Source organism: Berghia stephanieae, chromosome 3 (assembly GCF_034508935.2).
Source record: "Berghia stephanieae isolate SIO BIC M18660-M18661 chromosome 3, UCSD_Bste_1.3, whole genome shotgun sequence".
Classification (NCBI taxonomy): Eukaryota; Metazoa; Mollusca; class Gastropoda; order Nudibranchia; family Aeolidiidae; genus Berghia; species Berghia stephanieae.
In genome coordinates this window covers 27,476,297-27,501,259 of record NC_088362.1, presented here as the reverse complement: position 1 = coordinate 27,501,259, position 24,963 = coordinate 27,476,297, and the positions used below count along the sequence as shown (strand labels likewise).

The 24,963-nt window shown below is 33.7% G+C and overlaps 1 protein-coding gene across 2 annotated transcripts; it reads left to right on the top strand.

The window, feature by feature from the left end:
* The first annotated feature begins 62 nt into the window (after positions 1-62).
* LOC144967464 (twinkle mtDNA helicase-like) lies at positions 63-23,730 on the top strand. Of its 2 annotated transcripts, none has more exons than XM_078904741.1 (15): positions 63-228; positions 6,485-6,708; positions 7,621-7,747; positions 9,514-9,601; positions 10,731-10,881; positions 11,793-11,962; positions 12,949-13,105; positions 14,435-14,556; positions 15,155-15,326; positions 15,857-15,991; positions 17,442-17,515; positions 18,058-18,172; positions 20,202-20,390; positions 21,242-21,370; positions 22,423-23,730. In XM_078904741.1, the coding sequence occupies exons 2-15, from the start codon at positions 6,574-6,576 to the stop codon at positions 22,699-22,701; spliced, it is 2,043 nt and encodes a 680-aa protein (XP_078760867.1). In that variant the 5' UTR covers positions 63-228; positions 6,485-6,573; the 3' UTR covers positions 22,702-23,730. The 2 variants fall into 2 exon arrangements, with proteins under 2 accessions (XP_078760867.1, XP_078760869.1); XM_078904743.1 differs by lacking the exon at positions 63-228 and adding an exon at positions 4,980-5,117.
* Positions 23,731-24,963: the final 1,233 nt, after the last annotated feature.

Here is a 24,963-nt window from a genome sequence, read left to right as displayed (position 1 = left end):
GAAAATTAAAACGTATAGTGCCCAGCTCTGAAGATCTATTGAAGGGAAATAACTAAAATAATATTTTATCGAAAACGAAAGTATAAACATCCGCTTTAATTTCGCGAATTGAATTCGCGGTAGAGATAAACATTGATGAAATTGATGAATGAAATACCCAGCTCTGGAACGTATCACAGTTTGTATGACATGAAACTTTATCACAGAAGATTACACGGTGCTGAAAAGGTTTGTAAGCTGAAAGCATTTATTTTTATTTTGATTGGGAGGGAGGAGGCGAGAATTCATTTCCAATAATTTCCCACATCCAAAAAATCCATCATCACCACCACATATTCAATTTCAATATTCATACCATTCATAATACATAAACATATTCATAAAAATAGGTACTTTGGTAAAAAAAATTCAAATTGGGTTTAGCTCAATGAAACCTATATCATTATAAAGTGCTTTTCAACACGATTCTAATGATACCAAAATTGTGAAAATCAGATTAGCAGAAGAAAAGTTATGTTAAATTAGGCAGTTTAGTGAGCAGCAGCAGTGGCAGTCAAATTTTGACCCAACTCGCCCATAGGAAAGTTGTGACTGGAAATTGCCGTTCGCGTTTTGGGGGGTTCAATTAAAGATGCATAACTTCGTTATAAAGAGGAATATCGCAGATATTTTGGTATCATTATTTTCGTCTTTCAATTTCCTTTTAAATGGTGCCAATTAAGGAAAAATCCATTAATAATAATTAATAATTCCAGAAGTTATATGAAGTTAAAATTTGGCAATTTTCAAATGCATTTATTTTTTTATTTACCGCGTGTGTTTTTAAAATTTAAACGCTTGTTTTTAGAATAGAACAGTATAATTAGGTGCCCCAAACGTAAACAATAAGTTGCTAGTGATTTTTGTTAGGGACCGGAAAAATTTACGCACAATATAGGTCTCCCAATTTTGTAGTTTGAGTTGTAGGCAATACACTTTCAGTATTGAAAATATGTTTACATAAAATCTAACAGTTGCAGAAATAATAGTATAAGACTAAATTATTCTGAAAATCAGGCTCCGAATTATTCTCGTCTTGTTCACACCAGCGCAATAATTTGCTCTGGTCTAAAAATAGATAGACTGTAACTTTTGATAAATTTTACCTTTTGTTCCATAAAATATCCATATCTAGACATTATTTGATGCATGATCGAGTATTTATGAATATGTGTTTCTTTTGCCACCTAACAGCCAAATTTTAAAGGTTATTTTTTTCTATGATTTACATTGGAACTTGAGCTGTCAAGACAGGAACATGTGGTTTGCCATGTGCTTCTAGACCTTTGTTTACGTTTGGGGCACCTAATTTTACTGCTCTATAACATCTAAACTTTATTCATGCCAAATTTCAGGGCTCTATATCGATGCGCAGACACCTTTTAACTCTGCGCCGAAATGCATTGTTTACATTATCTTCTCATCATGGCTGCCGGGCGATATCGATATTCATATCGATATTTTAAATTTAGTTATGTATTATGTTAAATTTAGTCCATAATATTTTCAGTACTATTATTTACTATGTTTTTATTTTGAATACATACTTTCCAACTTTATTTATAGGCATTTTATAGTTTTTGTTTTAAAAGTTTGTATATTTCTTCTCTTTTTGAAATCCGATATTAATAATACCAATTGCTTTAATTTAATTTAATTTTACTTTGCCATCAAGTCATCAAGTTTCTTTCCCATATGTTTAGATATGTTTATCATTTGTATCCATATTCTAAAGGCCTTAGCCTTAATAATTATTATGGTAAGAAGTTCTATTAGTTTTGACACCCCCATACATTGAGAGAGAAGGGGGGGGGGATAAAATAATATTAATTGTCAGTTCAAATCATGTAATAGTAATAGCAATAAACCCAAAGTGTTTAGCAGAATTTTTTTAAGTATTAAAAGCCAGAACTTTCCTTCTAATTATAATAGGGAATCTGTTTCAATTTATTTGAACTTTTTCAATCTACCATTTTATTTATATGCAATTAAATTGCCATAGGTAAAAATAAACTCATTATGTCATTACACTCAGTTACACAACATATTTATATCTTTTCATTTAAATACTCTCAAACCCTTTTTTATTCTCTATGTATTAATTAAAAGAGGGTAATTATTTGCAATTGTTTCAGTGAGATATTGGGGATAAATCCAAAAGTGATAGAGCAAATTGTTTCTTACGTCTAGCCGAGTTTTTGATTATGTAACATTTGCGACATATTATGTAATAATGTGTTAATTTGAAATGTTTATCTTCCTCTTTATTAATGTAAATGCATTGTCCTCGATAAGACGAACATTTTGGTATACAATATATGATAAGAACTCCATATTGACTGTTTTAACCATTTTTTATTAACATCACGCGATTTCGGTCACAACTTTGCAATGGTAATTTTGGGGTAAAAATCGGTCTGAAAATTCAGACTTTGAACTGCCGTAACTACATTTCTAATCAAGATAGAAACAAAATTCAAACTGTTTTGTAATCTGTGTTGGCAGCTCTTTCATATGACATTGGTTTCAAGTGTGTGAGGTACATTTAGAATTTCTATTAAACTCCCTAGTTAAATGCTGAAAAATGGTCTTCTATTTGCCTTTGTTATTTACTGACGTACTTTGTGACCTGGAACTCTTGCATTTCGGTTCCGGTAGTAACAACCATTTGGATTTCAAAACTGGCCTAAAATGGCCGCTAAGATTTTGAGTAAGGATTTTGCTGGAACGAATTTCATGGATGCGGTATACAGCTTTGTTCTGAATTTGATTTTATATATTTAAAAGTTAAGATGTTAACCCCAACGTGCCATCATTGCCATCATGAAATTTTGATTTACCAATTTCTCGTTTTTTAATTATCCAAAGCTAAATTATACCCTATTTTATCCACAATCAAAAGATATACTAAATTGTCATTGATTTAAAAATAAACTACACCAACTGATAGAGTAATTCCTCCTGAAGAAAATAAGACTTAAATCATTAAAATCCATCCTTAAACATAAAATCTATGGAACTTTTTCTGAGACCCATCACTCAAAAGTAAAAAAAATCGGGTCACAGCCACTAGGCCATTTATCAGCTCCCTGCCATACGATGAAAATTGCCTGACACACTATTTTCACCATACGGTGATAATGGTGTAATAGGCTATATTCACTGCACGGTGATAATCATAGTGTGGGAGGCTATTTTCACCGTACGGCTATGTGATCTAGTGGTATGACTATGACACTCACTAAACTCACTTACTTCACTTACGGATCGGTAGGTCATGGGTTCGAGCCTCGCTCGGCACATAGTTGAGTCCTTGGAGAAGGCTCTTTACTTACATTATCTCATCATAATATCTATAAAATGAGTACCTGGCCGGTAACAGCGTTGTCTCTGTCCGAAAAAATTGTAATATAGCCTAACAGGCGTCATGTCCAGTCCTACATGTTAAATGTTTCTGTGGCCAGGGACCCCTTGTAAAGCGCTTTGAGCATGTTTAGTGGATATTGAACTATATAAAAGCTCACCAAAACTCACTCACCAATATCTTGGACGATTTTCACCGGACTACTTTATTTTTGACATATATGCCTTTAAATAAAAGTCATTTAATTTTAAGGGAGTGACTATTCTCATCCTGGATGAGAATAGAGGTAGTGGCACCTTCTCGCTATTCTCACCCCCCTAGCCCCCACCCCTCCTCACTACTCTCACCCACATCATCATCTCACATGACTGCTTTTACTTTTAGTGATAATGGACACAAGGAGTGGAACATACTCAGCGAACACATTGCATTCAGCGAACAGACACACCCCCTCCTCACAACTTTTTTTTTTCTTCATTGACTTTAGTAAAATACCCTCTTTTATCGAACCAACTAATCTCAGAGCTAAACTCAGATTCATTTAACCAGTAGTATTGGCAAACTCACTTTTGATATATTCATATTTTCTACTGAGACATACAGTTGAACTTCAAAGAACCAAACGTCTGCTCTCGGCATTCAATTGACAATAAACGGAGGATAGAAGAATGGAGACCACCTCAGGCCTCACCCCACCATGTGTTAGGGGTGGGGCAGGGTTAGTGCCATTCAATAATATAGACTAGTGCATGCAGAGTTCTGTCTTAGGTTAGGGAGAGAAATAAACTGATGATGAGAGAAGGTGGGGGGGGGGTTGACCCACAAACTACCGAGGTGTTGGGCGTAGGGGAAACCATGATACAAGATCCAAGAGAAAAAGACGCCGGCACTTGGATGGTGAAATTTTTTTTAATGGTTTTTTTTCGGGAGGGGGGGAGGGGGTTAGGTGTTAATCAGATTGGGATGTACACATTCACGTTTATAGTATAGGTGGAGGAGAAAGAGAAAGAAGAAAATACCAACAAATTAAAACGACATAGAGAAAGACAGGGATAAAGAGAGGGTGGATGGGGGAGAGAGCTAGAGAGATATGAAATATTGAGTGGAAAACAGAAGGAAAAACAAACAATATAAAGTGATGTAGAGAAATAGAGTTTGGGAGAGAGAGAGAGAGAGGGGGGGGGGGGGAAGACTATAAACAAGTTAAAATACCTAATGTAGGGAGAAATAGAGACAGCTAAGTCAACACAAAATAATAATATGCCCAGAAAAGCAAAAGTCCAACTCTTAGAAATTGGGCGAGTCTATTTTGCTTAGCTGTGAAAGGGTGGTATGGGAAATTATTAGACAATAGACTGAATTCCTATTTTCTGTAAATTATTTTTTAATGTTGTTTAGCAATATGAATAGTGGAAGACAAACATATATTTATTTATTGTGTATTCAAAATTTTAAAAATGTTTTTACTTAATTACAACATCCAGGCAATATCTTTGGTATTCTATCACCTCCTGCATTAATGGGCTCGTCTTGTGATGGCATATCTTGTCGGTCAAGAGAGAGAGAGAGAGAGAGAGATTAACTCCCGTATAGAAATTTCCAACATGATTCCTATAATCTCAAGCCATCCAGTCTAAATTTTAAATGCATGACATGTATGTTCACCCTCCTCCATACGTCCAGTACCGTTGAAAGCAGTCACATGAGAGATCAGGTGAGAATATTGAGAAGGGTGGGGGGGAAAGAGGGGAAGGGGGCGAAGCTGACTCTACCTGTTGGTTAATACAGGGGTGAGAATAGCGAGAAGGTGCCACTACCTCTATTCTCACCCAGGATGAGAATAGAGGCAGCCTAATTTTAATACGATGCCTTACTTTTAGATCTAGGAAAGGGTTTCAAAGTTGTGATGGTTTTACTACTCAAAATTTACTATTGCCATGTACTTGCACTATTGCAAAAAGTTCAAAATCTGTGGCTGGGAATTCCCCCACTGGACAGCCTCTCGATAAGCTGACTACCGATTGAAACGGGACTTTAGCATGGAGAAAGAGGGTTGGTCACTGGCGGCCAAAATTAAACATACTGGCTGCCTTCAATCTTGATGAAATTTGGCATAGAAATAGATAAATGAATTATTTAGATACTCGATAAGATGTCTTTTCTTTTATTTTTTTGCTATCTAGATATTGAAAAAAATTACAAAATTTTATAATGACGTAAATTTTATCAAATTATAATTTTTGATATAATGAATGTGTCTACATTGATTTTAATCACATTAAAAGAAAAAGAACTGAACAAGTGTGTATGAAAGGTGCCAGACAAAGCAAGAAAGAAAAATACAAACAAAAAAAAAACACTTCCCAAAAAAACAGTGGACCTCAACTGGGGATTGAACCTCAGACCTTCTGATTACCGGCCAGACAGGATACCATTACACTACTGTGGCTCCCGATAGTTGGAACAATTTTAAAACATATATTCTATATGTTTTTTTTCTTGAACAACGCCAAATGGATGTAAATAGAGTTGATTATACTACGAATATTGAATATGACACTTATTTATGTATTAGATATTTAATTCTCAATATTATCAATTAATTGACATTGGATACTATTTATATAATTGATAATTTATATCTATGCATAAAAGTTACACAGCGCATTTAAAGGTTTAAAGAACCTTTTAGCTCTTAAACGTTAAGCGGCTGGGAATTGGAAAGGATATAACTTTTTATTTTTTAAAAATTCCATTCCCAAGGAATTGTCCCAATTAAGCAGTTCCCAATACCGACTTAGACTGTATTATTATTATTATTATTATTATTATTATTATTATTATTATTATTATTATTATATTATTGTTGTTGTTGTTTGTTGTTGTTGTTGTTATTATTATTATTATTATTGTTATTATTATTATTGTAGATAGTAGAAGTAGTAATTTTGGTATTATGATTTGGCAAATTTAATGATTTTTTTATTTATTCACTTTTTAACATTTGACTGCTTTGTTTTCACTATTGTTTGGGTGTGGAAACACCCCTGCCCCTCCTTCCCTACCCCACTCTCTTTACAGAGTTTTAGTTGAATTTTGGATGTTCAGAATCTCAACCTTACTGCCGTTCAAGATGTCTTGAATTTCATTTTAGTAAAAAAATATTCCAAATGCAAAAGAAATTGCACATATTCAGCAGAAATAGTTTTCTTGCTTGGAAATCTTCAGTATGGAGGGCAACAACTCGATGCTTGGTTATAGATTCAAACAATGGAGACCACAACACTGCAGGTGCTGTACAAAAGGTAATGTTTTATTTCAACCCGTTTTCCACATATATACACAAATACTGGGAGGATTGAATGACTTGAGTGACAACAGGGTTAGTGTGGTGTGATAGGTAATATTTCTGTGTATAAGATTTGCGGTGATGGGCACATTGTGCCTTTTGCATCTTATGCTCTTGAACTTGAATAATTGCAACTTCCCATTACACAGTGTGTAGTAAGACTATTTTTCTAAAACATCTGTATATTAAAAATTACAATTTTTCTCTTTAATTTTATAGTGTCAGCAATAAGATTACATCTGTTTATTCTCCTGAGGGGCTCAATCTGGAATTTAGTAATGTATTTATGTCTTTATTGTTTTTTGTTGTTGGCTGAAGACGGGTCTGAAAATTACTTTTTACATTACCCATTAGAGGGAGGAACGATTCTTGTTGTTGATGAATTTTCTGATCTTGTAATCTAATTTGTGAACTGTTTAAATTCAAATAATATTTCATATTGACAGAAGAATATCCTTAGAATCATTGTGCATGTTGATTTTATTTCTACCTCCCCTCCAAAATTTGACTAGAGATCAATTGTGAGTCAAACTCCTTACTATTTGTGCAATCTACAAAATTGAAAATTCATTAGAGCCAGTAATTTGATTTTAGTAAGAAAAAGTTAAACCAGAATACCATCCTCCCGTAGATAGAACAATGAATTAAACAAAGTTTGATTGTTGTTTTAAAACTCATGGCTGTTAAAATATATTAAGAGTCAAAACTATTAATAAATTTTCAATAATTTCAATTTCAAGGACTTTTTATTTATTGACTGTTTCTTTTTCTGCTGTTGATCATCGAGTGGATGATTCTGCATTTTGTTTAATAAGCTTTCTTTTGTTGTTTAGTTCAATGAATATAATATTTGATTTGTCATCCTTAGGTTATCACCGATTTAAAAATGAAAATGGAGTCTGGATTCACCAATATCATCACAAGGTGTCCTAAGACAGCAAAGTCATCATCATCATCGTCATCTCAAGATTGTCTCTACATCAACACAACTACAGGTTTTTCACCATTTATGACTTTCCTATGTGATCTATTTAATTTGACACATAATGCTCATGCCAGTTATCTGTAGAATTAAATGTGCTTGACAGCTATAGGGTAACTATATGGTTATTATATTGTAATATTTGGATCCCATTTATATGCATGAAAATAAAATATCCTTCTCACAAGTTTACCTTATCCTTTCTTCTAAACTTTTTGATATCTGTCCATCTTGTCCCTGACATACTTAAAACATCGTTTCATTGCTTCTATCTCCAAAATGGCATCTCCAGTTCTCGGGTTAAGAATAAAGTTTGGATATTCTTTGATGCCATCAATCATGAGAAACTGATAGGAACTTTTAGGAGAGTAGATGCTCATGAAATGACTTAGCACGAATTGCAAATTTGTGGTGACCTTAAAAGACAAAAATCAGATATTAACAAGGATGTATCCATTTACCCTGTATATTCAACTTTAGTCCAAAGTTCATATCCATAATTATAGGAATAATGCCTGGGCTGTAGATGGTAGAAAATCAACAACTTGAAATATGCTAATGACTAATGATATTGTGCTGCTCGCAACAAATGAAATGGCTTTCCATAAATTAATGGATATGTTAAAAGATTGATGGTGGAAAATGGTCTGAAGATCAATGCAATGAATATGGAAGCGATGATCTTCTTAAGATCAAAGTTAACAACAGCTAAATCGAGCATTTGAAGAACTATGTTTATCTTGGACAACTCATCACTGAGGATAGGAAATGTACCACTGATATAAAGGAATAATTAACATTGATAAATTTAAAGTCAATTTTAAGAAAATGAGTAAGCTCCTCACATATTTAGATATCTCAGTAATTACCAGTGTATGTTTATCAAGATGTTATATATGGTCAAGCTGAATGTATGCATGTGATACTTGGTCGCTAAATGCAGAATAGAAACACAAAGAAAGACAGATATGTTTGAATAATGGGTGCACATGAGAATTATAAGGATACTATTAGTAAGAAAGAAATCAAATATAGATTTATTGATTGGTGCAGGACAAAGATTGAGAAAAGTGTTTGGAGACATAAAGAGAAGAAATGGAGACAACAAACAATGCAAAAAAAAATCAAAAAAATCATCATATTTTGCAAGAAGGCAGGCAAAGGCAATCCTTGATTAAAAACTTAACTACAGCAGGAACGACAATTAGTGAGTGTTGCAAGAAGGCTTTGCAATAGGATGGCAGATGATGAGTGAACAATGGCATCCATCCTCTATAAAGAGATGGAACTCAAGTATTGTATAATGGATGCAAATTATTTGTTAATGATTTTTCTACATCTGTCAAGGTCATTTAGTTTGCATCTGTAAAGATAATTTTGTCTGCATCTGTATAGGTCATTTTTTCTGCATCTGTAAAGGTAATTTTGTCTGTATCTGTAAAGGTCATTTTGTCTGTATCTGTAAAAGTCATTTTGTTTGCATCTGTAAAGGTCATTTTGTCTGTATCTGTAAAGGTCATTTTGTTTGTATCTGTAAAGGTAATTTTGTCTGCATCTGTATAGGTAATTTTGTCTGCATCTGCAAAGGTCATTTTGTCTGCATCTGTATAGGTCATTTTGTCTGCATCTGTATAGGTAATTTTGTCTGCATCTGCAAAGGTCATTTTGTCTGCATCTGTAGAGGTCATTTTGTCTGCATCTGTATAGGTAATTTTGTCTGTATCTGCAAAGGTCATTTTGTTTGCATCTGTATAGGTCATTTTGTTTGCATCTCTACAGGTCATTTTGTGTGCATGAAGTGCAATAAAGAAGGCTCATGGCAAGACTTACATGATAATCTTCTTCAACTGAAAGCCACAAAAAGAAGGTAATGATCCTGGTTGGATGATGTTTCTTATTTGCTATTTTAATCATAATTATTATTATTATTAATATTACTATTAATATTTTTGTTGTTATTATTATCATCATTATTATTGTTGGTGATAATATAAACGTTAATAATGGACGGTGAATTAGGTAAATTAGTTGTTATGAATTTTTTAATAATTGAACAAAATTAGATAAATACCAAAATCAAAAATCAAAATCCTTCAAAAAGTATTCAGGAAATGAAACGAACCTCCATTGATTCTGTTGTAATTTAGGGAGGGGGCGGGGGGGGGGGGGATAATACATCATGATTTTGACAATAATATCTATATTGAGATTTCAATGTTTTTGTTTAGAGCAATCGATTTTTTTCAAAATAAAATATCAAAGGAAACAGCCACTCATGCTTTAAAAGCAAAAGATGTTGAATGTTGTTTTTTTTTATGTTGTTCATTTGTTATATTTTAGGTTCAAGTGCATTTTTCTCAAAACGTCTTTTTTTCACTAGTTTTTTTTTCAATCATCTCTTTTTATTTTTCTACCAATTGCCTTGAAATTTTTTGTCTGGATATTGATTGATTTAATACAAATTTTGTCAGAAGTAAATGATTTTATTTCCTATTTCAACTCAGCTTATCAAACACACAATCCTGTAAATAGATTATATTATTACGAACAAAAAAAACACCCTTCCATTGCCTAGGCATTTCATGATGGAATAGATATAACCCATCAAACAAATATCTGAAGTCATTAGGAATCACCCATGTTGTGCAAAGTGAGCAAATTCAGGGTTGATAATCTTGCCTCAGGAAAAAAAAACAAAAAAACCTGATAGTGCCTGAAGAGAGTCTCGAGCCCGGAACTTTCCAGGTTGCAGTGCAATTCCTTAACCACTCAGCTACCTCATCCCTTTGATTTGAATCCAGAACCCGTACCTGCCTCTCAAAATATTTTTTGTTAAAATTCAACATGTTCCCATGAATACAATAATAATTTTTTCAAAAGTTTTATTTAACTCATAATAGTTAAATTAAGTAAATATTACCACAACATTTTTTACTAATTTGTTTCTATTGATTGGTTGGTAATGTCATCACATATCAATATTTTCCTTTCTCCAGATCATCATTTGTGTGTTTTCAAGACGTAGAAAATGTAAAATCTCATATCAGAGAAAACTTTCAGGCTAAAGAAATTTGGAGCTCACACATCCCAATGGATAGTTTACAGAAGGAAGTTGTCTCTGGGATTCTAGAGATCTTTGATTTAGATGTACGTTCAAGAATCTGTGTACTTATCCCAAACTTCTCATTGCATTTCATTATACATTAAATTTTTTTTTTAAGTTGACGTAATGAGCCGTTAAGGCCAATGTATCTAAATTTATCCCAGTGTCAATAGTGTTAATAGCTACCCTTTGTGTACGAGGTTCGTCTATCGCAAATTACTTTTCACCAGAGTTAACAGACCTGGCTACTCATTGTAGGGAGGAGGGGGGGGGGGTGTGGTCAGGCACTTGCCTCTGTTATTACTGTTTGAATTGTTTTTCTTATTGGCTGAAGAATGGTTTTGCTCCCAAAACATTCCGTTTCAAGTATTTTGTTCTATTTTGAAACTGTAATATTTATTTTTCTTCATTGTTTAAAGAAAAATATTTTACAGCTTCTGGTAGTGTAGTATTCATTTTCAGATTTCAATGACAAAGAAACAAGATAAAAAGTCAATGGATTTTATAATGATTATATTTGTTTTTATTGTACTAACACAGTTGGGCTTCCGCAATCTACTATGTTAAAAAAAAAAAATTTTAATTGAGCTTTTATATAGCACAATATCCACTAAACATGCTCAAAGCGCTGTACAAAGGGTCCCTGACCAACAACAACACATAACATAAAGAACGAGACATGATGCTTGTTAGGCGATAATGTAATTTTTTCTGACAGACAACGCTGTTAACGGTCAGTTACTCATTTTACACCTGAGTACAATGAGAGAATGTGAGTAAAGAGTCTTTTCCAAGGACTAACTTTACATCGAGCGAGGCTCGAAACCAGGACCTTCTGATCCGAAAGCGAGTGTCATACCACAAGACCACATAGTCACACAAACACATGTTGATGCATTTCAAAGGATTTTTCCTTTTTTTTTTTTTTGTTTTTTTTTTTTTGCTCCTTTTACAGCACCTCAGCACTTCAATTTTGGACAAGTTCCGTGTGAGATGTGATCCGAAGAAACTAAGCCTAGTTTATCCAGTTTTTGTTGATAATAAGATAATCAGTGTGAAAAGGTTGTCTTGTCATCAGAACAATAGTGAAACTGCTGGGCCAATCAGAGACTCATTTATACCTAGGTAACGTCATCGTTATTATATTTTAAAAATTGAAATTATCAGATTTTTTGTCGTTGCTGGGAAGTTGTCATTTTATGTGGGGTTTTTTTCTGTTTTTGTCTTGTTTTGCCATTGTTTTTTTTTTTGTTTTTTGTGTTTATAAATTAACTTATTTATTTATTTATCTTTATTAGACATTAAAAGTAATAATTAAACCCCCGATAGATTTGGTTTATATGGAAGCCAAAGATTTTGGTAGATTTTATGTAATAATTTAATATTCAAGAAAATACAATATTTTCTGTCACTGATCTGTTATAAAAACCTCTTGCACACAAAATCCGTGTGATTTTCTTGGTTGGTCAAAATGTGAAAAAGATTTTAAAATTTTGTATCTTTTTAGTAGAGCCATGAGGAGTTTATGCTTTTGAAAAAAATAAAAAGCATGTAACTGATTGCTACACTTTGTGAAGGACACTCGTAAATTATAATGTGCTTTCTCAGCTGTCAGGAATTCTGATTACTGGTGGGTGTACAGAGGATAATTGCAGATTAATTTTTTGGCAGTCAAGTGGGTTACCAATTTAGCTACTTGGCTCTATTTTAACCCCCAAGTAAGTAAATGTGTGAGTGCATGACATAATCTGTCGGGAGGTGAAAATTTTGGATTTGCATTTTTTTTTTTTTTTTTGCATTTTCTCCCCAGAGCATTTTAATTTTTATTTGAAGTAAATCGGGTGATTTTTCATGAAGTTATGGTCAGATGTATGGGAAAGGTATCCAGCGACTTTTCTCAAATTTTATACCTTTTCAACTTGACTAGCTGTAAAAAATTTTAATAGTGATGTACAAATGTACAAAAGGTTTGATTTAATCATTTATGACAAGAATTCATTTTTGATAAAAATTGACCTTCTAACTAAACATGGCCATATCTCAGTTCAAATCTTTTCACCATTCGACTAATTATGTCATTCACTGTAACAAATTTCTACAATGTTTTACAGAATTGGGCCAGGTGGTATATTTGGGCTTGATCTGGTTCCCCTGTGTAAAACGGAGGTGGTTTTGACAAGTAGTGAGGTGGATGCCATGGCTGTCATGCAGGAAACAAAGAAATCTGCCATAGCTCTTCCTCGTGGAATCAGCTCTTTACCTCAAGAGGTATTTTTCAAGTAAACTACAGTGGTCTCCTTTTATAAGCACGGTTCTCAGGAACAAAGCAGAGCGTGCTTATAAGTGGATTCTGATTATTTTTTTTTGCCAAATCCATGGCTAATGTTCCATATTACAGTAAAAATCACTTTTATCCTCCGAGTTTCTAAATATATACATAATGATATGCACCGGGTTATGCGCTTCAAAGATCCATTAGTTCATTAAAATGTCTAGTGTAAACAAACCCTTTCCTGCCCATGTGACTAGATTACGCCGTAGGTAAATCATGAGGGGTAAAGAAGCTTGTAATTATTTCTTGTTTGACTTTTGATTGGACCCGCTTTTTTATGCCATCCTCTTTTTCTGTGAACTAGTTCATACTTTGCTGTCAGCCACTAAGTTGAAGAATAAGTTTGATGGTTTCAATTGCTTGTTTAAAATCGGAGGTTGTTGGTGTAGGGTGCAGGTATGTAGCACAAAATAAACTTGTCAACAAACACATGCATGAACTCAAGAAAGTCACAGAGTATGTGTGCGAACCTTGTCTTCATACCTCACATCATAAGCCCATTTAACACTCCTGTAAACAAACTGTGGACATCAAAATAATTGTCTTGATCGATGATTAATTATAACCACATCTTGTGACAGTCTGTAAAAAATCTCTTCACTTACCCTGCTAAAAGCAATATGTCAACGGCATCTCAAGAGGAGAACGTGTCCATCCCAAACTCCCTCTCCCCACCTGCTCCCTGTACCGTTTCTATAATTTGCCAGATCTGCCTTTTGTTGTCAGTTAAGATTTTTATGATGGACTTGCTTTATCCGTTTAAGAAATTAAGGAGCAGGCACCGGTGTAAGATACAGAGCTGAACAAGTGTGTATTATAGGTGCCAGACAAAGCAAGAAAAAAAATCAGTCGACCTTGACTGGGGATCGAACCTCAGACCTTCTGAGTAATCAGAAGGTCTGAAGTTCGATCCCCAGTCAAGGTCGACTGATTTTTTTATATGGTTTTTTTCTTGTATTTTTCTTTCTTGCTTTGTCTGGCACCTTTCATACACACTTGTTCAGATCTTTATCTTTATTCGTTTCCTCAATGAGGTGTTAATTGTTTTATGTTAGGGATGTAAGGATGGAATGGTTATGTGTCTCTCACAGATCATTTTAATAGTTTGTTATTTTGTTAACCCTGTTTGTCAATCGTCTGAATTAAGAAAAATTATTTTAATGTTTATTTATTTCTTTTCTTTTCTTTTGATACTTTTTATAAAGAGGAGTTCTATTTTTTTTAATATCATATAAATATGTTCACATGTTTGACTTTTACAAAAGGTGTTACCAAGTCTAGAGAGGTTCAACAACATCACTCTTTGGTTTGGAGATGACGTCAGAGCTTGGGAATCTGCCAAGTTATTTGCCAAGAAGTTAAATAGTAAACGCTGCAATATTGTAAGGTTTGTCTGTTGAAACAAATATTTATAGCTTGCAGAATTGAGGATGATAGTTTTTTTGTCCTGTAAATATAGTTTAAATTTTTATAATTCATTTTTTAAAAAGATATTTTACATAAATTGGTTTAAAATTTTTTGCTTTAGTTTTCTCAATGAAAATAGTTATTTTGAGGAAGGTCTTAATAATAATAATAATATTAATAAAATATGTCTTTATTGTCCTCAAAATAGAGGCAATTTGTCATTTGGTTACACATTTATAACAATACATATTATAGAAAACATACATTACATAATATATTGACATATGCACACTAGTAAGATCGTAGTCATCATCATCATCATCATCATCATCACAACAACCTTCCTTATATTTCCGTTACCATCCTTCTCTTTCACCATTCCCATATAACACCTTCACCATCCTCATCACACTCCATTTTACATTATTATTTTTTTCTGCTATAAAATGGACAGCTTGGTTCCTGAATTGCTATTTGGTAACATTTTAAACTTGTTGGCATAAAAGAGATTATGCTTTGTGCAAAAGCAAAAAAAAAAAAAAATAATAATAATAGAAAGACTTTGCTTTTCTCCCCAGACCAAGTATTGATGACCCAGGCCCGACGACTGCCTTAAGTCAAGGTCTCAAACTGTCCAACATACTCAATAAATCACGCCCTATTTCCCACAAGTCCATAGTCAGTTTTTCTCACCTGCGACAAGAAATATTTTCTCATCTCACACACCTGGATCAAGTTGCAGGAGTAAAGGTAAATGAAGGGAGGAAGTTTTATGTTCGTAGTGTTCTAAATATATCCATTGAACACGTTGTAGAAATTATTTTAAAGCTTGAAGCTTTAGTTTAGTTTAATTAATTTTTTTAATGGAAAAAAAAAATATAGAATTCTGTTGTTATATAACCTTTTTCAAATTGGGTTAAATTTTCTCTAACCTGACATGAAATTTTATTGTTTTCACCAAGAGCGCAGTAACATCGGTGCAACACATTGACTTCAACAAGTCTGCCAATCTGAATGGCTGTTTCTCCTTATTTTTGATTTAAATGTTTAAGACGTTCGTTCTTACCAGATTGATATTAACAAATGTCTTTTAAATTTATAATCTCATTTCGTATTAAATATTACTCATTAAAAATGGAAAAGCTCAACTATTTACTAAATCTTTCAATGATTTAAAATTTAAAGAATTAGTTATTAATATTAGTGTTTTGTGTTAAACTGTATTTCATTATTAATTTCATTTATTAAATAATACTGTAATCTCTTCGTGCTTTGGGCAGTGGAAACGTTACCCAGTCTTAAACAGACTCTTGAAGGGTCACAGGCGAGGAGAGCTCACAGTATTCACAGGGCCAACAGGGTCTGGGAAAACGACCTTTATGTCTGACTATTCTTTGGATCTTTGTATGCAGGGGGTGAGTAAAAATATCAAACCTTTGTCATCCCACCCCCTCTCTGCCATCCTCCTCAATCTTGTATCTTATTCAAGTGTGCCAAATTCCAAAATTTGAGTTTCAAGTCAAAATGATCATAATTATGAAATAATGAGCTTTTTACCATAATTCAGGGGGTCCCAATAGCTCAGTTGGTAGAGCACTCGTTTCACACATAAAGGGACCAAGATTGATCCCTGGTGAAGTCAAAAGATTTTTTTCAAACCCCCCACTGTCTAGCCAGCAGTGATTGGATAGCTGGGTCTGTTAGATCTAGTGGAAAGTACTTTGCAATAGACTAGCATCCTATCCAATGGGTAGCAAGCAATTGCTATTGTCCGTTTCACGCTATAAACTGGGATAAACTCCAGCCCCATGAGCCTAATGGCTCTGAAGCACTACAAAAGAAAAAAACCCCAAAATAAATGAAATCAGTTAATTCAAGTTTTATGGTTTAAGTTTGAACTCTGTTGTTAACAACTGGTTCGCCCCAGCTTAAAACCAGTATGAGGGGATGTGTTACATATTTCATTTCCACCCTGGGATTGTCTATTTAGAAACACATTATAACTCAAGCATGATAACGTTTTATAATTAAAAATTTGGTAGTGAGGCTGTCCAGGATATTGTTTAAATTATTACTATTGAAGAGAAATCATAATAATGATAATGAAGCATTTATAAAACGCAAACTTCCATTCAAAGGTGCTCGGGGCGCTATGAAAAAACAAAAACAAAAAACAGTTACAAGCAAAAGTTAATCAATGCACAAATTGAAATATACAACAGACGGACCCCTTGTAAAGCGCTTTGAGCATATTTAGTGGATATTGTGCTATGTAAAAGCTCAAGTTTTTTTTTAGCCCACTTTGTTGTACTGCATTGTGCCTAGTGCCTGGGTTATTCCAGCCTTCTATTGCAATAGACCCTAAAGAAATTTTCCCCTTGGTGATGAATAAATGGAGGGTTTTTGGGTTTTTTTAATTTGACAGAAGGATATGGCAATCTAGTAAATGATTAGAGTGTAATATGTTATTTTTCATTGCCTGTGTCTAAGTGTGTGCAATAAATTTGCTTTCACTCTTTCGCCTTTTTGGTCCTTGGTGTGTGGAACTTACTGGATATAACAACTTCAAAAAAGAATAAAATACCAAACACGAAACGTTTCAGGCTCAAAACTCTTCTTCAGCCAACAACAAAAAACAATAAAGACATAAATACATCACTAAATTTCGGATAGACAACAGAGATATTTGTAGGTCCTCTCTGTTGTAGAAAAATCTTGGAAAGTAAACTTTCTATCTGGAATTTAGTAATGTATTTATGTCTTTATTGTTTTTTGTTGTTAGCTGAAGAAGGGTTTTGAGCCCGAAGTATTCCGTGTTTGACTAAACTTTTTAATGAAAGATTTTTTTTCCTCTCATTTTGCCAGGTGAATACCCTTTGGGGAAGTTTTGAAATCAATAATGTCAGGCTTGGGAAGATGATGTTAACACAATTTGCACAGTAAGAGGACACCTTTCTTATTTTTCTCTTATATGTAGACAGGTTTTTTTTTAACTTGAGAAAAAAGGGGGGAAAATTAAGAAAAGGGGGGGAAAAAGGACATTTATTTGCAACTGTTTTGAAGCATGTTTTTACATTTTGTGTCTAAGAACAAACTTCTGAGTAAGTATTTATTTCTATCAAGTTAAATGATTTAGGTTTACTTTTTTTGACTACCTTTTAAAGAATTGGGGGTCCAGATAGCTCAGTTGATAGATAGAGCACTCGCTTCACACACAAAGGGACCGAGATCCTGGGTGCAGTCGAAATTTTTTCCTGATCCCTCTGTCTACCCAGCAGTGAATGGGTAGCTGGGTCTGTTAGATCTGGCGGAAAGTACTTTGAGATAGACTAGCGTCTTATCCAAAGTATAGCGAGCAATTGATATTGTCCATTTCACGCTATAGGAACTGGGTTAAACTCCAGCTCCATGGGCCTAATGGCTCTGAAGCACTTCATTTTTTAAAGAATTATATTTTAAAACCTTCCACTTATTTTTACAGACAAAACATTGGAAAGAGAATTGAAATGTTTGATTATTATGCCGACCAATTCCAGACTTTACCGATGTACTTCATGACTTTCCATGGACAAGAATCAATAAAGAATGTCATTGATGTATGTTTAGTTGCTTTTAACTTCCTCTCCTGATTTATCACTCACTTGTCCACATCTGCTCTCTTACATATCCTTCCGGTCTTCATAACCCTCTCCCATATATCTCTAGTTATGGTCACTGTGATTTTTCTCATAATTTTGTGTGGGTTTCATCTGTTTCCAATAGAAGGCCAATGGCCCAACCACTGTTTGTTTTATAGATGCTGACCACTTGGCTAAGAAACTCACAACATTGCCATCCGGAATCTGAAATATAACTGACCAACACACAAAACTGTGTGTAACCTTGAACATTTATAGTGAGAATTACTCATAAACTTGGATGGCAAAAAACATTAACAAAGACCTGATTGATGTCAACTTCGTTCAGTCTATATTATTTCAATATAAGCGACTTATGTTTACTCTTTACATTTTGTTGATGTCTTTAACGTTTACATTCACTTATACTTTCTTGAGTTAATGACTAGGGCTCCAACACAAGTCTTTTGCCATGGTGAAAATTAGATATATGAATAGGTTTTGAGCTTGAATCGAATTCAACAATGGGGTATCTTAGAATCAATCAATTATCACTGAAGCTTTGACTCCACATACAAAATTACATTTGAAAAGTTGGCTTTATTGGACTTATTGGTTTTTTAATAATTTCAACCAGGACTTTTAAATGGGTTGCAAGCATGTCCAAACAAACTACTTGGGAAAGGATTTTATTCTAGACCGTATAACATTATTGCATTTTATTCCATTAAAAATTCAATTTTTGTCACTGATCTTAACTTATTTACACAAATTTATAATACTCAATATGCAAATCAATTTACACATTTTGATACTTTCACAGTATCAATACTTTTACCACTTAGTTATTTGCTAACTTATTATCATGTCTGTTCAACACGTCTGTACAAAAAATTTCATATGGATGAATAAAGTATGATGATGATGATGATGATGATTATCATTATTATTATTATTACTATTATTATTATTATTATTATTATTATTATTATTATTATTATTATTATTATTATTAATATTATTATTAAACATTGAAAAACCAAAATGAAATCCTGAAATAAAATTTAAATTTACATAAATTAATTTTTCTTTTTTCTTTTAGATGGGGAGGGGGGAGAGATTGTCCTTTTTTCTGATCGGTTTCTTCAAAATGTGAGTTTAGACATTAAAAAGGAAGGTATCAAGCCGATTGCAGTCCAAATAGACCTGTAAATCTCGGTCAATTAACTGAAATCAGTCAATTCGTCAAATTCAAATATTTTTAAAAAGGAAAGAAAGAAATGAATAAAGAAAGACTTAATGAATCGTAGTCGTATGACCGGAAAGGAATTAGGAATGTTCCACGGCGCTACGCATAGCTCATGGACCGTTTATATTAATGATAGATACATTGCCAAGGCTAAGCAACACTTTTTAGAATTGCCGTGTCTGAACAGATCCCAGTGTATTTTCACACAGCCTTTGAGAAATTATTTTTTAACTTTCCAAACCTGTTGTGATCCCAATGGTAGCCAATTTTAACTGAGCTGCTGAGCGATAAATTTCACTGTTTTGTCTAAGCCAAAATTGACCACAAGTACCTGCAGGGAATTAAAAGTATGAAAAAAGTAAAATGCGAAAGCCAGAAGTGCGTGCGGTATGTAGACACCTTCAAATCGAAAGTTAGGGATTGCTACAGTACATCTTGATTGCCTCACATTGTAAACAAACTGATTGACCATTTCTAGTTTCTTCACTGATTGGGTACCTAATTATAAAGAACAATGGTAAGTAGCCTAATTAATATCCGCACAAATTAGTTTTCTGCCATTGTTTTGATCAAGCGATCTTGCTGTTTATTATTCATTTCGATTCTTTGGATTTTTCCACTATGACGAATTACGAAGAGTTTCAGTCAATTTTTATTATAGAGCTCATTTACAGGTCTATATTATAATACTGTGTATTTATAGAGCTCATTTACAGGTCTATATTATAATACTGTGTATTTTTTCCCTCTTTCTATCAGGCTATGACGCACGCAGTGTATGTTCATGATATAGCCCATGTCATAGTCGACAACCTACAGTTTATGATGGGTGTAGGAGGTGCAGACTTCACTGATCGGTTTATGAAACAGGATTCCATGATTGCCGCCTTCCGTAAATTTGCCACCAATATGAACTGCCATGTCACTGTTGTCATCCATCCTCGCAAGGTATTTTTTTAGATTGATTTACAGTGTTCGAGTTGGCTTGGGGCCATTGTATTACAGTGTTAGAGTTGGCTTGGGGCCATTGTATTACATGTTAGAGTTGGCTTGGGGCCATTATATTACAGTGTTAGAGTTGGCTTGGGGACCCTTGTAAAGTGCTTTTGATATTGCTTTGGTTAAAGGCTCACATTTATGAAGTGTATTTTATTTATCCTATATTTCTGCAAAATTTTCTTTTTTTTTCTGTTGTCTTTATTCCCTTTAGGAAATACCAATATTATTATATAGCCTATAGTCATTATAAAATATACAGGAATTATTGAAAAATGCCATTCAGTTCTCGTACTAGTAATAGAGTTACACCACACAATCATACTGATTTAATTTTGATTGAATTTTGTACTCTTATTCTGTTTTATTCTTACCTGTGAACCTGAAAGAATCTGAATTTTTAAACTTTATTTTGTTTTACTGTGCTGTATTAAAAGTAGTCCCTCAGAGCCATTGGGCCCATGGAGCTGGAGTTTATCTTAGTTTCTATATTGTGAAACCAACAATAACAATCGTTTGCCTCCCTTTAGATAGGATTCTAGTTTATCGTAAAGTACTTTCTACCAGATCTAACAGACCCAGCTCCCTAGTCACTGCTGGGTGGACAACATGAAAAAAAAATATAGAATTCACCAGGGATTGAATTTCAGTCCCTTTGCAGACTGAAGTGATTGCTCTACCAACTGGGCTATTGTGACCCCCTCACCCCCCGCTGTGCTGCATTAACAAGCTTAATACATCTGAATATGCCATGTATTCAGTGAAGTCTTTAAAACAATAAAAATATGTTTTAATATACTCAGGAGAAAGAATCAGAAGACCTTACGACTTCTTCAGTTTTTGGAACAGCAAAAGCCACCCAAGAGGCTGACAATGTTCTCATCCTTCAAGATAAAAGATTGACATCCGTCAGAGGAAGAAAATATTTACAGGTGAGTGATTTTGCATCATTACATATTTGTAATTTGAAAACAAATGTCACTGATAAAACCGAATTTTTGCTACCCTCTTTATAGGACATCAGTCCATTGCAGTGTACTTTCTGCCAAATTTAATAGGCCCAGAAACTCAATCACTGTTGATACAGGGGTCATAAAAATCCCCTTTGTTCCTGAAACCATAAGTATGATCTGTTTGGATGATCTTATTTCATAATAGTTTTAATCAGATTTAAGAATTTTAGGTTATATCAAGGTCTCAATTTTGGTGGTTAAGGGAGGTTTTACAAAATGCCTAGAAACAGTAGATAGTTAACAATTCTGGTAGCATTTTAGGAGGATTTGAAACGTACTGTTATTTTGTCCACACCTTTATATACACACATTTTCCTTCCAACTTTTTCATTCCAGTCGGGTCATTGGTTCTTTGATGACCATGCAAGTTTCTTTTGGTAAAATTAGCTTACCTGATCAATTTTACAGTAAAAGCTCTTGATTGTTCTTAAATACAATTTCAAGTTACAGCCTTTTTATTTTAAAGAATTTAATCACAATCTACATTTTACAATATCTTATCTGTGATTGGTGACCATGTGACTCTACTACAATTTCTTTTTACATGTAATACCGATTCTTTTGTAAAAAGAAAATATTTGTAGTGTTCTGATTTGTTGTGCGGCTATGTGGTCTTGTGGTATGACACTCGCTTTTGGATCAGAAAGTCCTGGGTTCAAGCCTCGCTTGGCGCATAGTTAAGTCCTTGGAAAAGACTTTTTATTAACATTCTCTCACTGTACTCGGGGTGTAAAATGAGTACCTGGCCGTCAACAGCGTTGTCTTTGTCCGAAAAAAATGTAAAATTGCTTAACAGGCATCATGTCCCATCCTACATGTTAATGTTGCTGTTGACCAGGGACCCCTTGTAAAACACTTTGAGCATGTTTAGTGGATATTGCGCCATATAAAAGCTCATATTTTTTTAATACTGATTTTTTTTTTGTAAAAAGAAAATATTTGTAATGTTCTGAATTGTTATGTAATTTCAGATCACCAAGAACAGGTTTGATGGGGAACTCGGCTTAATGCCTCTCAGATTTGACAAGGAGAGTCTCAGTTTCGTCGCCAAGGAAAAAGAAAAGGAAAAGCAAGGCGGGAAAAAGACTGAGACCCAAGAGGAAGTGATGGGGCGAGAAAGCATCAGTGTAGATAATGGAAAAAGTCCATCTATCATAGAAATGGCTTTGGCAGATGAAAGGGACGTGGCAGACACAGATAAAGAATTGTCTGGCGATGATGGAGAGGATGAAAAAGAGGAGGAATTATGAAAACCAAAATTGGGGAGGCAAAACTTGTGCAATTTGAAATGTGTTCAATTGGAGTGAGAAATCAAAGGGGGTCCCCATAGTTCAGTTGGTAGACCACTCGCTTCACACGCAAATGTGAAATTGAATGTAAGCTTCAATTTAATTACAAAAACAGATCAAATGAATGTTTCGGGTTTCCCCTTTGACTACCACATTCATCTGTAGTGTTTCATTCATCCTGTTTTGTTGATAAATGGGAAACCTGAAACGTTCATTTCATCTGTTTTTGTAATTAACTTGAAGCTTACAATCCATTTCACATTGTTATTTATTTGATCTGGTGGAAAGTACTTTGCGATAAACTAGCGTCCTATCCAAAGGATAGCAAGCAATTGCTATTGTCTATTTCAAGCTATAGAAACCAGGATAAACTCTGGCTCTATGGGCCTATTGTCTCTGAAGGACTACAAAAGACCCAAAAAAAAAGAGTTCAGGTCGATTTGCCATTAAGCTTGCCACACAAGTTCCATGGTTGACCCAGGAACTAACATCTAATTTGCAAAACAGACTTAATTTACTTGCAAGGTGTGTAGTGAAATCATCAAAATTCCTACCCAAGACTGGTCCATGCTTCCAGTCAGGCAGATCCATAACATTCTATTGTATCAGCCCATTGATCGGAGAGCATGGCAGATAATTAAGTAGTCTAAGAATTTTTTACTTTTTCTGTCTTGACTTCAGATTCTTGATGAATGTCATATTTACAATATGTTTGATACAAATTATTATATATTATTAATATTAACATTATTAAGGTATTAGAAATGGATATTCATTAACATATTTTTTTCATCTGGAGTCTCTACTTGCTGAGAATGTTTCAAAACAAGTTAATAATAAGCTTTATTTGAATTGTATGCTTTTTAATTTTGTACAAAATCTCATTGTTACACAGGATATAACCTTTTTAAATGAAAATACATTATACAATTGATGAATTGTATTCCATTAATTTGGATAAATTGATTATTAAAATTCATTTTTACTGTATTCATGACTTACTTGCTTTATGTATTTCCCATCAACGGAGATAAAGATGGAGTAAATCTGAACGCAAAACAAACGACGTTTCAGCCTTTGGCCTTTTTCAAGTAAACACAGAATATTTTATATATATATATTAGATTGTCATAATAATATAGGTGAAAATGTGTGTGTATATGTGTGCGTGCGTACAACGCCAAAGGCCGAAACGTCGTTTGTTTTGTGTTGTTCCCTTATTCGAGTCAGATTTACTCCCTTTATCTTGATCTCCATTTTATTGACTCATTTAGGCACCTCTAGTTATTGATTTCCCATCAAATTACTTACTTTGACAATGCTAATTTTAATATGCACTCGTCTTGTTTTGGACTAGAATCAGAAATCGACTGTTCCTGGATTTACTTGGTTTTCAATTTGATCAAATCCCCTTGTCATGTCTGATTTACTCGTTTTCAGTTTGAACAAATTCCCTTGTCTGATTTACTTGTTTTCAATTTGAACAAATTCCCTTGTCTGATTTACTTGTTTTCAATTTGAACAAATTCCCTTGTCTGATTTACTTGTTTTCAATTTGAACAAATCCCCTTGTCTGATTTACTTGTTTTCAATTTGAACAAATTCCCTTGTCTGATTTACTTGTTTTCAATTTGAACAAATTCCCTTGACTGATTTACTTGTTTTCAATTTGAACAAATTTCTTTGTCTGATTTGTTTCCAATTTGAACAAATCCCCTTGTCTAACTTTCCTCTTGCGCTCTAGGGGGCCTTGACTTGCCATCATGGACCAATCAGAGGTCATTCTTGCTGTGTCCCACAATCCTCAATCTTTTTCTTCCTTTCACGTTGATTTGTCCTTGTTTTGGATGAGATTAATTGGTTTTGCCATCAGCCAAGCCAGCCCAGCGGTAATCAAGTTCTGTAAAATTAATTTATGATGTGCAAGGGGAAAAAATGATTTTTTTTTCATTTGGAATTCTAAAATCAAATACATAACAAACTTAAATTTCTAGGTATATGATTCATGAATGTCTTAAGACCATCCATGTGACCTTTCATTGTAATTATAACAAAACATAAAGATTACAAGAAAATCCTTTTGGAAACAAATTCATTTTATTCAATAAATCATCACAAAGATCACAGTTAATAATTATGTAGTGCAATCAATCCTTCAGTTTCTTTAACGTAAAACTATAACAGAAAAAAAAGAAAACGATGCAATGGAAGGAATGTAAGACA